The sequence below is a fragment of the Dermacentor albipictus genome, chromosome 5, assembly GCF_038994185.2.
Source record: "Dermacentor albipictus isolate Rhodes 1998 colony chromosome 5, USDA_Dalb.pri_finalv2, whole genome shotgun sequence".
NCBI classification, from domain to species: domain Eukaryota; kingdom Metazoa; phylum Arthropoda; class Arachnida; order Ixodida; family Ixodidae; genus Dermacentor; species Dermacentor albipictus.
This window is the reverse complement of record NC_091825.1, coordinates 82436698-82450656: the sequence shown is the minus strand read 5'-3', so window position 1 is coordinate 82450656 and position 13959 is coordinate 82436698. Positions and strand designations below refer to the sequence as shown.

Genomic DNA, 13959 nt, shown 5'->3' with positions numbered 1-13959 from the left:
TGTTTCCCACCTTATGTAACCCATATCACGTGTATATGGTTCCGGACATCTGCCAGCGTCGCGGCGAGCCGTAACTCAAGGAAATAATGAAGCAAAGGGAAAGCTAAATGCAATTGGCGTTTTCTCCGCGGCCGCAACTCGTTCCATGAGTGTACAGACCAGCTGAGTAACAGCCACATCCCTTTCCTGGTCCCAGGATCAGCCTAAACAAAGAAGGATGAACTAACAAAAGCAACAGCTATGCGCGTGATGGTTGAATAGATGGTGACAACTGAACACATCTCGAGTTAATCGCGCGAGTGCAGAATCTATGACAAAACTGTCCTTCACATTACAAGAGATGCCGATAACTACCGCCATCTAAAAGGAGTGAAAAAGGCAGCATAATGCTGACCGATGAACAGCTGCCAAGTCTCAACATTGATCTGGCAGCGCGTCAGGAATGTGTGAGGAGTGGTGGCGTGGGTGGGGAGGGGGGGGTATGCCACTTGATTTCGGGGGGGGGGGGGGCCTCCCCCCCCCCCCTGGGTACGTGCCTGGCTCATTTACAAGATTCCTGAATGGGTGGTGGAAATTAAATAAAGCATGACAAGCACGTATCCATCGGTGTGACATGAAGAAGGGTGATGAGCAAGCCAATCTAAAGTAAAGACAGTATTCTTCAGGACAGTCATTTTTTTAGAAATGTATATTGCACCCCCAAAACCCCTAATCTTCTCAGAAGCCTGGCACTATGTGCCCCTTTTTCTTTAGTCGCTTCATCTTGGTCTGAAGCTTGGCCTGCTTGCGTGCCTTGATGTTGTCCCGACGTTTCTGCTGGCGTTCTTCTTGACGTTGCTTGACGTGCTCGGTGCGAGACTCCCACTTCTTGCGGCTCTGCTGCCGGCGCTTTTCGTGCCGTTTCAGCGATGCCTTTAGCAGTGCAGGGTCATCCCTCACCTGCAAATGCAGAGAGAGCTCTTTGATGTTCGTGATATAGGTGGAGCAGTGCCATACAGACCGACATACTGAACAGCTAAATTGTACAGTTTTAACCCACAATGTCCATCCATAGCATACAGTATTTGCAAGAATGCAACCCAAGATAAAACAGCACTTTTAACTATGTAATATGACATTGTTTTCTAAAAATGATATGTAGTACAGCTTTTAGCCAAAAAGTCACAAAACCTACAAGCAGTCACCTTATGCTAGCATTGCTTGTGCTATTACATAGCCGTTCAATTCGTAAAAGCTGGTGTCTACAGGCTAAATGTCTATGTGTCATTTTGCTTCAGTCAAAGCCTCATCAGTTTTGTCTCAAGCACCAGACAGACATAATATAATAACCTGTAATATTTATTGCCCAGGTATTGCTCCCTCACAGACTGCCTCTACAAGTCTGATTCCTTTTTACATTTGTTGAACATTGTTCAATGAATTGATTTTTAAGGTAAATAATATTTAATTCAACTGAAATGCACCCATGCATGTTTAAACACTTTACTCATTCAAATGAGTTTTGCATGATGTTTCGCTGGGACTGTATACACAGAAGTCAAGTGTTATAGGCTATTTAGGTGTCTACATTATTGTACCCTAAAATAATTTCTGAAGGTTGTAATAAAATGTTCAGAGTACCACAAAGGTATTTAATACGCTAAAGCATCATGAACTAAGACAAAGGAGAGGCCAAACCGAGTCAGGAAAGACAGCAAGATGCTTTCAAACATGGGAAAAGAAAAGTGCTATCTTTGCCAGCTCTGTACTGTGAAAGTAAGCCATGTACAATCGTACAGCATGCATGCAAAATATTTTTCCGCAAACCACTGTCAAATGTGAAAAAAGTATGTGTTTAAAATTGGCAACAGAAAGTGAAGGCCAAAAAAACTAGGCCGCAGCCGTGGCCTAGTTGCAGAGCGCCTGCCTCGGCTGCACGAGGTTGTGGGTTCAATTCCCACCTCTGCCGGGCACCCACTGGTTCTGAAAGGGGCACAGGTGAACTGCAGCCTGGCATTCGGTTTTCTTCAGGGCACTTGAGGAAGGAGCCTGTGCACAAAATTTCTATTGAAACCCTCGTGAGCACGAAAAAGAAAACAAAGTGATGTTTGGGCCGCTTCCGTGGCAGCCATTTCCCATGTGGCGCCCAAAATGCACCTATTGAGGTGGGCATGCGTTCGAGTTGGAGGCAACCATGCCTTTCTAAGGCATGAGGTCCCATAATGGCCGAGCATCAGGCTGGGAGCGTGCTTGTAGTACCTATTTTACCGGTAGGTAGCCGGTGGCAGCACTTGCCTCCCACAGACGCGGCGGATACTCTTCAACAGGACTGTCTGTGGTTGGACAACCAGATGCCCAGAGACAACTCGTAAATCTCTAGTGGGCACTCTATTCGAGATTTGAACACCCACAAATGTAGAGTACCAGGCCTCTACCCATTGGAGAAAGCTGGTGGGTTTCCGGCAGCACCAGGATTTTAACTCTGTATCGCCCGCATATGAAGCAGATGCTCTACCGCTAGAGGCCACTGCTGTGGTGGCCTCTAGCGGTTGGAAGAAAAACTTTTGACCAAAGACAGCCTTGTTAAAGAACATCTGCCTCAGTTGTGGGAGACAAGTGCTGCACCTGGGTACCGGCCGGTAAAATAGGTACAAGTACACTCCCAGCCTGGTGCTCGGCCATTATGGGGCCCCACTGCTTGGAAAGGGGTGTTTGTCCTCAACCCGAAGGCTCAATAGGTTCATTTGGGGCGCCACATGGGAAATGGCTGCCATAAGAGCTGCCTAAACATTTGTTTCTCTCTCCTTCTTCTTTGCTCACGAGGGTTTTGAAAGGGACGCCAGGCCAGGGCACACCGGTGCCCATATGAGAACCAGTGGGTGCCCAACGGCAGAGGGAATCGAACCCACAACCTCCTGCAGTTGAGGCAGGCGCTCTACAACTAGGCCACAGTTGCTTACGTAAATGCATGCATCACTATGCCCTGTTAATATGTACATTTTTAAACAAAGAAACTAGCATTCATCTTACTGTTTTACTTATTATTATGGCTCTGGCATTGAAACCATACACTTGGTCTCAAAACAACTGCTAATTGTTTGCTCTTAAACCATTTAGGCTGTGAATAACATTGTCAACTTATGTCATCGAACTTTCCAACATAGCAGCTCACAAAGAACGCAAGAATTGTCCTTTATTGGAAGATACTGAAAAAGGCCACTTACAATTTGAACCCAGACATGCTATTATGAAGGGCAATTCTGGGATTGCAAACATGAGTTCAAAATGGCCTTTGCTGCAAGTGGTAACTGGAACTGAGTTCACGAGGGTTGCAATGTGCGCTTGTTGGTAATGCATCTTCAAGGGGTGTACGGTAGCGCGATTAAAAGATGGGACATAAGAAGACAAACAGGGACACACACAGCGCTGTGTGTGTCCCTGTGTGTTTTCTTATGTCCCATCCTTTAATCACACTACTGTATACCCCTTCAAGATGGAACTGAGTGATGCAGTCTCTGATGTTGTAGTTGGACTGCGCCACATGGAAGTTCACTGTACATGGCTGTTGCATGTGAACATGGTGCAGCGTGCACAGTGAGCCTTTACTTTCAGCAGCCTTCATCAGCCTGACTCTATGCACTTCATTCGTTGTTAGTTTTGCTACCCCCCGCCAGCCATGAAAAAAAGACGACGGCAAACATGTCAGAAAATGGCACTAGTTTTGTGCTCAGTGACAGTGATGACAGGCTTCTCTCACTCCACAATGTTTTCAATTTGAAACTGCCACCGACTCTATGCATAAAAAACAAGACTTCAAACACTTTGGGACCTAAATATAGCATCAGAAGCAAATTTGAAGAGCCAAATCCAGAAAAGAAACTTGCGTTAATATGCAGGTTTTGCAGTTTTACTTTAATATGCAGGTTTTATTTGGTTTTGCATTGCAGCAGAAGTAGGGGTCCAAACGAAGACGCTGCCAAGTTGATCCCACAAGTACTGACGATGCCCGCTCCCAACTTTATCTGTGCTGTAGCTGGCAGCTGCAAATCGCTTGTGGATGGTTGATTATGTGAGGAATCCGTGTTTAGGCAAGCGGCTGCTGATAAGAAACAGGCTACACTGCTGCATTACTTTCAGCCAAATAAATAAATACTTTGCGTGAAGCTTCAAATGAGTATTTACTGCGCCACTACTGGGGCGCGATCAGGGATCGTTGTTCGGTTGCACCGCGCAAGACTGGCCGAGGCCTTGCCGACTTTGCGCGGCGGACGAAGTAGGTGCGGCCTAGGCTAATTTCATGCGGCATAGTCGACCCCGCGCACTTGACAAACTAAGTCGACGCAGCCTAGGCCAATTGTGCACGGTGCAACCGAATGCGCACATGTTGTTTCACTGATTGATTGATTTCCAGAAGTTTTTGATGCATTTCTTACGTGATTTTATATATAGAATTCTGGCTATATCTAACTATTTCACAATTACCGCACTGTTCAATATATCGAGGTGAAAGTGACTTGATTAAGAAAACTGCACATGGAAACAACTTCCACTAGTATGTATATAAAGTGTGTATATATGCTTCTGTATATGTGTGTGTATATATGTAGGTATGCATACGAGTGTGTATGCATATACGGGTATATGAATGCGTGTGTGTGTGTGTGTGTGTGTGTGTGTGTGTGTGTGTGTGTGTGTGTGCGCACGCATGCGTGTGTGTGTGTGTGCGCACGCATGCGTGTGTGTGTGTGTGTAATGCTCAGCAGCATCTTCTTATTTCATTTGTATTCACCACGAGAACTACACAAGCTACCTTAGGTATTTTTGATCTAGTCACCAGTGGCTCTGTATGTATATGGGTATGGGTGTGCATGTGTATATGCAAGTACTTGGGTTCATGAGAGTATATATATGTATAATGCATATGTGTTTGCATGTATGTTGTTGCCGAATATTCTGTAGGGGGGGCTGCGGGCCTCATCAAGCTGCTTCTACTGGAGCAGCTTTTACTTGCAGCCTCCTAAATCAAGTAGATGGAAATAAAGTTATTCTATATTCACATCACTGATATTTTTTATAAAAAACAAACATTTAGCCACCCACCTTGATCCCTTCAGCCCTGTCCAGGGCCCGGTGCCACTTCTGCTTCTCCTGAGCCTTTTTTGCACGCTCCGGATCAAGTTCCTCAAGGTTCTTCATCTTTTCTGCCTTCATCTCCAGTTGATGGACGAGCTTCTTCTTCTCAACTTTGGGACGCGCTTCTGTCCCTGCTGCTGAGCCAGCCAGCTCAAACTTGCTGTACACCATGTGACTGTCGCGGTTGAAGACCGGCGCTGCCTGGGGTGCCTTTCCTGCTTTCTTGCTGCTTGCAGCAGGTAAGGTATCTTGAGTTGGTTTGTGTCGCTTGTTCTGGGTCGGCTTGGCAGTTGGCTTGGCAGCTTGTTTGGTGGCTTTGCGCTCCCCTCCTTCCGGTCTTTTGCCTGTGACAATGAACTCTGTGTTAACAATTCAAGCACTTATACAAGTAGCGACAAGTGTGTTTCATGAAAGCATGGGTGTCTGCTTTCACCAAAGCAACAAGTGTGAGCTTTAGGAGAGTTTGCTGATGGGCTAGTTGGTACATGATGCTACGTAAGAACCAAACAGCACAAGAAATGGGACAAAGCACAAGCACGTCCAGTCACATAGGCACAGCCTATCGTGACAAAGTAAAGGCCATTTGGCCATCACCAGCAATCACCAATGGGCCTTTAGCTTTTTCAATAGTCTGTACAGTTCTCAATGAATGAAATCTATTATAACAGCATATGGCTAGCACTACACTTTGTGCTCTTCTTTGAAATGCCGGGAATATTTTTATTGGCAAGCATTTTACACAAGTGTGAATGTTGCTGTGATAATGACATTTTTCATTATGTGCATCCTGAAGAATAATGTATTCCCTGAAACTCAAGCAATAATCTGAGTGTCAGATGTTTACTGCAGTTTGAGATGCTAAGTGTTCAAAGTTAAAATTATAGTCCACTTAATTTGTTGAGCAGAGTAGAAGCATGGCTACACATTTTATTACACTACATTTTTAATCCACATGAGTATAGTTCCAATTCGATTTCAATAGATTCAATGTTTAAGCTTCAATTGATTCAACGTTTGTCTTTTTAAGGCATGGAGGAGATGGCATACTGCATGCTCTATGCCTTTCTGACTCCACGTGCAACCCTAAGGATATTTCTAGGACAGCCTCTCTTCCAACCTAAACATCACACAATGGCAGCAAGAATGATCTCCTCACCTCTTAGAGTCTCAATCTTGCGGCTGAGCCGCTGTCGGAGCTCATCCAGAGAACTGGCCCGATCCAGTGCAGCTGAGTGCAGGCTCGCTTCTGCAAGAGTGTTGAGTATGCACACACTGATCAGGGCACACACCTCAACTAAAGGCACTTGGTGTCACCCACAAAGGAAGAGATATTTAGGAGGTGAAACTTCACACTAGCATTAGTCTGAACAGACACCAAAAAACATCTTGGGAATCATGGAGAGCTGCATAAGTGGGGCAGGGGCATCTCAGTAAATGCTGCCATGAATACTGGGCCACACGAAGGTCTGCCATCTTGTATCTCTCATTATGAGAAAGCCTTTCCTTTTGCATGAAGATGCCCAGACTCAAAACAACAAATGCAATTTTCAGCTGCTTATTACTCACGTTAATTACTACTTTATGTTGCCACCAAGAACTAGTCTACATGAAATGCATGACTTGATGCATAAAGCATGGTGTGAATGTGTTACTGACGGCACATTTTGCACAATCCACAGCCCTACACTGCAGCACCTCACATTGATACGCAAAGAATCTTTTTGTTCCCAAGCATTTCAGGGCTAGAGGTGTGAGTGTTATTGTGGCAAGTATATTTCTCACTATGTTTGTCCAGGGTTGAAACTCTCCCTTCAGTGTGGGGGGGGGGGAAGGGAAGAGGGGTTCGTAGGGCAGCCACAAATATAGCGCACTCACACACATGCACGCTATATATATATTGCATTGAATCACAAGAACCAGCAGGAAAACAGGTCAAAGAATAGAAGGACGTAGGAAAAATACCAGGATTTTACTGACATTTCAGCCGGGGACCGGCCTTCACTCCGGCAGAGGCCAGTCCCAGCTCACTGTCGGAAGAATGGCATGACGAAGAGTGGCAGCAGCAGCAGCGAACAAATGCTTGTTGTAGCCTCTAGCTTTAACGCTTCTTCAAAACTTGAGATTATGTGAATTTCTACACGAGGGACGCAAGAACAGAGTAATGTGATGCAAGAACATGACTAAATGTGATTCTACGTCTCAGTCAGTTTCGTCACAACTGTCACAGGGCACAGAAGTTGTGTTTGGGACATTCACTTTTTGTTTACTTTATTGGCGCTGAAACAGCCAACTTCAAGCCATGCAGTGAGGCCAACTTTCTTTACACCTAAAGCAATTTTTATGCGTGTTCTGCAAATGAATAGATTATTCTGGGTGTATTTTGGGCATTTATTTAATGTGCCGATCCAATCAAGCACTTTAGAAACACTTTCTTCTTTTTTTTTCAGAAATATTTCGGAGAGTAAAGGGTTACATATATGTAAACTCGAAGCAAATAAGTGTAGCTGCAACACAGAACATTAGGTGCTTTGCGTCATTGACAACCTCAGGCACTGCAACAATATATTTTATGGTTTCACACCTACTCACCTACAAAAGTAGACAAAATGCTTGTCGTTGTTATACCACAGCACTCATTGTGCACAACTAAACGAATGATAATTAACTGGTAACCTAAAGAAACCAAGGTGAACCTTCACTAATTCACAAGCAGGTAACTTCATGCTCAGGCGACTGAGCATGAAGATGCTGTAGCACGATTCTTAGTGGAACAAAGCTGGTGACTGTCATGTGCCGTGCCTCGGGGAAATGCATGCAGCAGTACCACAATGCTTCCTTTCCTGTTTTTGCTCTTGCCACATCAATTGATTATTCGCAGTTAAACCATTAACCAAAAAATTAGAACTGATTCACACAAGGCACTACTGGTAGTAAAATCAACTCCAGCGCTTATCAAATGGGTACCGCAGTGCTACAATTGGCCTGCCTAGTGGAGGACGAGCCCCCCCCCCCCCCCCCTTTTAATAATGGGGGTGGGGGGAGGGCCCTCCCTGACTTTAAGCACTGTGTATGTTCCAGAACATGTAGGGGAAGGGGGGGGCTGTACTTCTGACACCAAGGGTGCGATCTTGTACGCGTTCGAAAATCGAACGGAGGCGGTCCGTTCTTTACGTCACGAAATAGGCAGTCCGTTTCGTTCCGTTCGTACGATAGCAGACGACACGGTATGATTGACAGCAGATATCATGTCAGATTTGACGTCATAGCGTTCGTCACGGTTCAAATTGACCAATCTTGTGCGGCTCGGTGGAACGGACCGCCTCCGTTCTATTTTGGAACGCGTACAAGATCGCACCTCAAATGTTTTGTAGTTGAGACCACCTGAAAGAAAGGAATGAAAGACTGCGCAATGGTTGGCTATAGTCAGAGGGATATGCCGTCCTGCTTGAAATGCAATGCCAGATTTTCAAACAAGAGAGAATCAAAATGTCATGCAACATTCCAAATTTAAGGAGAAGCTCTGCAATATCACTGAGTAACTGGTCACTCACTGGCCTTCCGGGGTTTCTTGCTTTTCGGTTCACCAGCCTGCAGTAGCTGGCTGACAGTCTGGAAAAGGCACGGGTCTAGCCGTGCCATTTTGTGTGCCTTCTTGACGCCCGAGCCTTGGAAGGAACACAGTCAATTCTTGCATTAATTCAGGCTCCAGAGGATCAGAAGACTTGGTTTGAATTATTAAAAGACTGGTTAATCGAAATTTGAATGAGATACGATCGATGCAAAATCTGTGGCTCATTACATAAACAGATACACAACCATGATCAAAAGGATGCAGACCAGGAGTTCTACAAAAAACAAAAACAAATTTGTGTACGGAAGCATTGTTCATTTTAGCTACTGCTGTGTGAATTTTTTTTTTCTCTTTGAATTGTCGGTGGTCTCAGAAAGTGGATTAATTGGCACAACCTGTTCTCAAAAAACACATGGTTCGAATAAACTGAAAGCCTCATTTGTATTGAGCACATACAATGTATGCAGCACAGCAAATAAAATGTCGAGATTTGTTTAACTAGAATAACGAATTATCCAGGTTTGAAATATTGTGGTACCATTGCAGTAGCACAGCAGGCGAAACAAATTTGTCAGATGAGCACATGCTCATTCCTTTGCAGCTTGGCTAGTTAGCAAACAAATGTTCTGTTGACTCAATGTGGGCATCCTTAATTCCACAGGGTAGTATACGAGGCCCATGGTCAGTTACATACAGACCAATAAGTTCATGTACTATGTGATGCCTGCAGTAGAAAGGATGTTCCATGTCCTTTGCCAAGCCTGTGAGTAGCATTGGCTAACACTGACAGGACTACATCTAGTACACATACACCAACACCCAAGAAAATGTACAGGAGGATCGCGGCCATGATAGTTCAGTAGTAGAGCATTGCAGGTGTAATGTGGAAGATGTGGGCTCGATTCCCGCATGCTCCAAGCTATATTTCAATTCCCTTTCTTTCCCTTTTCATTATTGTTTCTATGTTTCAACTGAAAAGGACAGTTCCCTCTATTTGCCTGGTTCCATTTCTTTTGGTTTGATGCAGCTTTAACTAACAAACCTAACAAAACATAGATCCCCTTAGTTCCTCTCATTCTTCTTGCTCACAGATCATAATTCACATAGCATGGGGATGTAGCTCCACGCATTTGGATGCTATCAATTCATCATGGCACTGAGATATTTTCTTTTGTGTGCAAAACATAGTTAGTTGCACTTGGAATGCACAGTCCATGATCAATATACATGACAGTTCGGCTGCAGCTGTTCACGGCAGCTTTTCTGTCTTTGTGACATTAGAAGCATGTCACAATTTGGAAGCAGTTCATCAATTTCCCACGATTTGAAGTGTTATGGTTATCACATGGCAGTCCAGTGTGGCTACACAAGTAATAATATGAAATGAAGCTTGATAAAGTTGTCACAAGTACTTGCTGATGATGACCATGCCCCATCTGTCCACTCATTTTCTGCAATCACTGTTTTGTTTCAGCGGCTGTATATTAAGGGGACACTAAATAGAAAAAATTATCTCACCTGTGTTACTAAACTATCCTTCTACAATACCAAAAGTGGCACTGTTACCACGAAAAGAGGCTTGGTAGGCCAGAAACGGCACAAGAAGGAAAGACAGGTGGCGACGCCACCTCGAAGTTCCCGCATGAACTCGCCATGACGTCACAGATTTTTACGGCGTCTGCTGGAGCCTAAGTAATCATTTATAGATAAAAATGGACTGGTATGCATTGTGTACTAAAGGAACCAAAAATTTAACATGGGAAGTTTCGGAAACATTTATTGAGCCTACGCGGCCCAAATGCGGAAAAACACTTTGACATAGTGACGTCGCACTGACGTAGCGGGGTTGGAGTTTCGGAGCGAAATTGAAAAAAAAAAAATTAAACAATGACCTTAGTTGTTGCTTTTCTAACAACCAATCTATTTTCGCGAAATTAACGAAAATAGAATTTTCAAAGACTCTGAGATGCGGCATACACGTGAGCTGCAGACCCATGAGCCATCGCGGCAGACCTGCCGATGAGTGTTCACATGTAATATCAGCCTGAACTGCTTTAGTGTCCCTTTAAGTATTCCGTTGATTTCACCCCTTCGACCACATCATACGGACAATTGGCGTACGGAGGTGCGATTTCACAAGTGCGCTCCGAAGAACGGTTCGACTGGTCGCAAGCTTAGGTGACAGCACTGAGTTCTGTTATAAAAAAAACGCTCAGTGCGTGAAACTGCAGGAGCTTAGCAACCAGACGTCGAATTTCGTAATGGCACTTGCGTCAATTTAGCAACTTTCCATCAAGAACGTGATCGGTAAATAACGTGAGAGCTGTAAGATGACAGCACAGCAAGCATCTCCGCAAGTGAGGAAAACACGACAGGGCATGCGAAAAGGCTGCGCTTTTCTAAGATACCAGCTTACGTTTTCTCCGGGGTAAACCCTTAAAAACATCGCAACACAACAACTCACACGCTAGCGAGACACTACCTTGTACCCGGTTAGCCACTTTTGAGTTGATCTCTTCGGTCAATGCCTCCACGGTGTCAGAGTCAAAGTAGTACTTCGGAGGCACCGTGTCAATCAGCCGAAGCATGTAATCGTCCTCAGCCATCAGTCGGCTGCGCAATGAATCATCACGCGATCGCTCAGATTCGTTCATGGTAGGTTCGATCACGGCGTCGTGGGGATCACCACCACGCGTAAACTTCAATCTATGGGCTGCGCCATCTTGCAATAGGCTCGCAGATAAGTTACTAATAATTAAATATAAAATGTCTTATTAACGCTATAAATATCCAAATTGTAAATACATTATTTATTTTTTATTACTAGAAGTTTGTATTTTCTTGTTTTTTGGTCAGCTTTTTTATGTTTAGTGTTTATAATTAGCTGCGGTCCGAAATTTAAAGGCCGTCCCTTTTGTCAGCTGTGTGGCTGACCTACGCTGGCTGGTTCCCCTAACACTTGTTGCTGCCTGAGCGCCGTCCCGACGCCTAACATCAAGGTAAATACGCGGATATGTCATCTCTTAAGGTGAGACATATCGAGGGCGATGGTCAGGCGTGGCAAAGCGTAGCCACGTTTCAGAGAGGCAAGAACTTGCGACGAGTTGGGAGACGTACGGCGCTAGCTCTAACCCATTTCGTGTGCGTGTCATCGTGGAAACCTCGTCATTGAGTATTCTCTGGCCGCGGCGAACTTACACGCCTAAATAAATGATTCTGTGTTTACGTATGTTTGTTGTCTCCCATGGCTGGCGGACGAAGCTGACGACGAAAGCCGTGCTTCGCACACAGAGCCGAGCACGGTTATTCTTCCTCTCTCACGTTCTCTTCATTATTATTTTTTGTTTTTTGTAAATAGATTTTGGCGATCATTTAATGAGCTGCAAGCTTGAATTCTCGGTGTTCGCGGTGCGATCTAGCTTTTTATTTCAGGAAGAAAGAAAAAGTGATGCGGGCATGCTTCACTCATGCTTGTGACAGCGAAAAAAGAAACATGGGTGTGTCATTAGGCTGTGGCCACTTTCTACTTGCGTAGCCAATCCCCTTCGTGGGTATGTGCCATGTTCGACAGGGCTCGACATCAACAACCCGTGGTCCTGGTCGGCGCTTAGAAGGACCGCTGTGTTGGAACAAATGCCCTCGCTCAGGGTCGCGACAGGCCCGAAGATTCTTTCCTGCATGCCTGAAATTTCGATATATATATATATATATATATATATATATATATATATATATATATATATATATATATATATATATATATATATATATATATATATATATATAACTAGCGTTACAGCTCTCTTAAATCGCGCGCGTCACTTTTTGCGCTCGCGAAAACCATATTTGCGGATCTCGGCGCGTTATACGTAGATATAACCACGGTCCAGGAGTATGCTATGAAAAAAATAGTGAAAAACTTATATGCGTTAATTGTCTCAGTAACTGGTGTTACAGCGCAACCACCGCACCTATTCTTCAGCGGAATCATTCAGAACAGTCATATCCATCATTATCTCTCCCTCAATACTTCAGTCAGTGTTTTTATACCTCGCATATAAGAAATGAACAATTGACAACTTCGGACACAGAATTCTCAAATCAAATAGCAAGAGATAGTTGATTCATATTGAAAATTTGCAATATTAGCACTCCCCTAAATAAAAGTGATCCTAAAGGACAAATGTTCAATGATGCCAAGGTAATTGTACCCGAGATCGTTCAACAGGATGTAAACATCTTGTAAATAATGTGACTATATGTTACAGTGACCTATTAGGAAGCATATACATACAGTAATGTGGCTGTTTGGCGTGTCGGTAAGACATGACTAAAAACTTTATTTAAAGCGCGCAACCAGATGAGGACAATAAAAGAAGTCATGAGACACACAAGCGCTAACCTGCAACAATTTATTGAGAACTGCAGAGCGGAATATAAAGATATGCCGTGGCCATACATCATCAAAGTGCAGCCAGCGCAACAATCAATGACGATGCAAGCACTGCAATTCCTTCAAAGAAAAAGCATTCCATGGCTTGGACACACCACACTGTTATCCCCTAAACTATCAATCATCGCTGCCTCGATGATACCACGCAAAACATTTCTTCATGGATTGAAGAAATTGTAGAAGAAACGGGCAGTATTAGTAGCAGTGGCCGATTTCAGGATGTGTTACGTATAGCAATATGCTTTTTATAGTTTAACTGATAGGCTTTTCCATTGGTAACATTAAGACACATGTTGGGACTGTCAAGTTCAAGCAGTTCTCAATGCATTTAGCCCTGTTGCAGGGATCCTCATGTATCCTGGGATCCATGAATTTCAGTATATTTGTCTCTGAAATGTGCTATATGATAAATACATCAGTGTTCCTCATGATTTTGTTCTCCAGTGTACGAGGAAGGACTTGGGAAATGTTTGTAACAACAATCTATTTTACTGAACGCTTTAATAAGCATTCCAGAGCTGATGCTTGTCTCAGAATCTTGCTGAAATGAGCATGGCTCCAGTAACCATTTGCATAAATTCTGCACCTGCAACACATGCTACTATGTGATTATACATATTAGCATATGTGTATAGTAGAAGTTTGTATAATTCAATTTGTGATCAATGTTGCTGCAAATAGTCTATTGCTGATCTTTTAGAATCTCCAACTCCACTGCTCTATTGTTTTTCACTCCTGCTGCAATAAATGCAGCATATCGAAACTTGCCTTAGAGTGCAAATACTTCACCTTGTTTGTTTACCTGCTTCTAAAAAGGAAGGGG

General features: G+C 43.9%; 2 protein-coding genes across 5 annotated transcripts in view; one reads left to right on the top strand and one right to left on the bottom strand.

The window, feature by feature from the left end:
* Nucleotides 1-657: 657 nt before the first annotated feature.
* On the bottom strand, nucleotides 658-11405 carry LOC135910780 (uncharacterized). The gene is made up of 5 exons (XM_065442875.2): nucleotides 11166-11405; nucleotides 8664-8777; nucleotides 6269-6358; nucleotides 5080-5456; nucleotides 658-939 (listed from the first exon to the last, which is right to left on the bottom strand). The coding sequence occupies exons 1-5, from the start codon at nucleotides 11335-11337 to the stop codon at nucleotides 718-720; spliced, it is 975 nt and encodes a 324-aa protein (XP_065298947.1). The 5' UTR covers nucleotides 11338-11405; the 3' UTR covers nucleotides 658-717.
* Nucleotides 11406-11576: 171 nt separating this feature from the next.
* Nucleotides 11577-13959, top strand: part of LOC135910781 (RNA-binding protein Ro60) — a 49079-nt gene continuing 46696 nt past the window's right edge. For all 4 annotated transcript variants that reach the window (XR_010567136.1, XR_010567134.1, XR_010567135.1 and 1 more), the window contains exon 1: nucleotides 11577-11682. The gene's annotated coding sequence lies outside the window, so the exon portion shown is untranslated. The remainder of the gene's footprint in view (nucleotides 11683-13959) is intronic.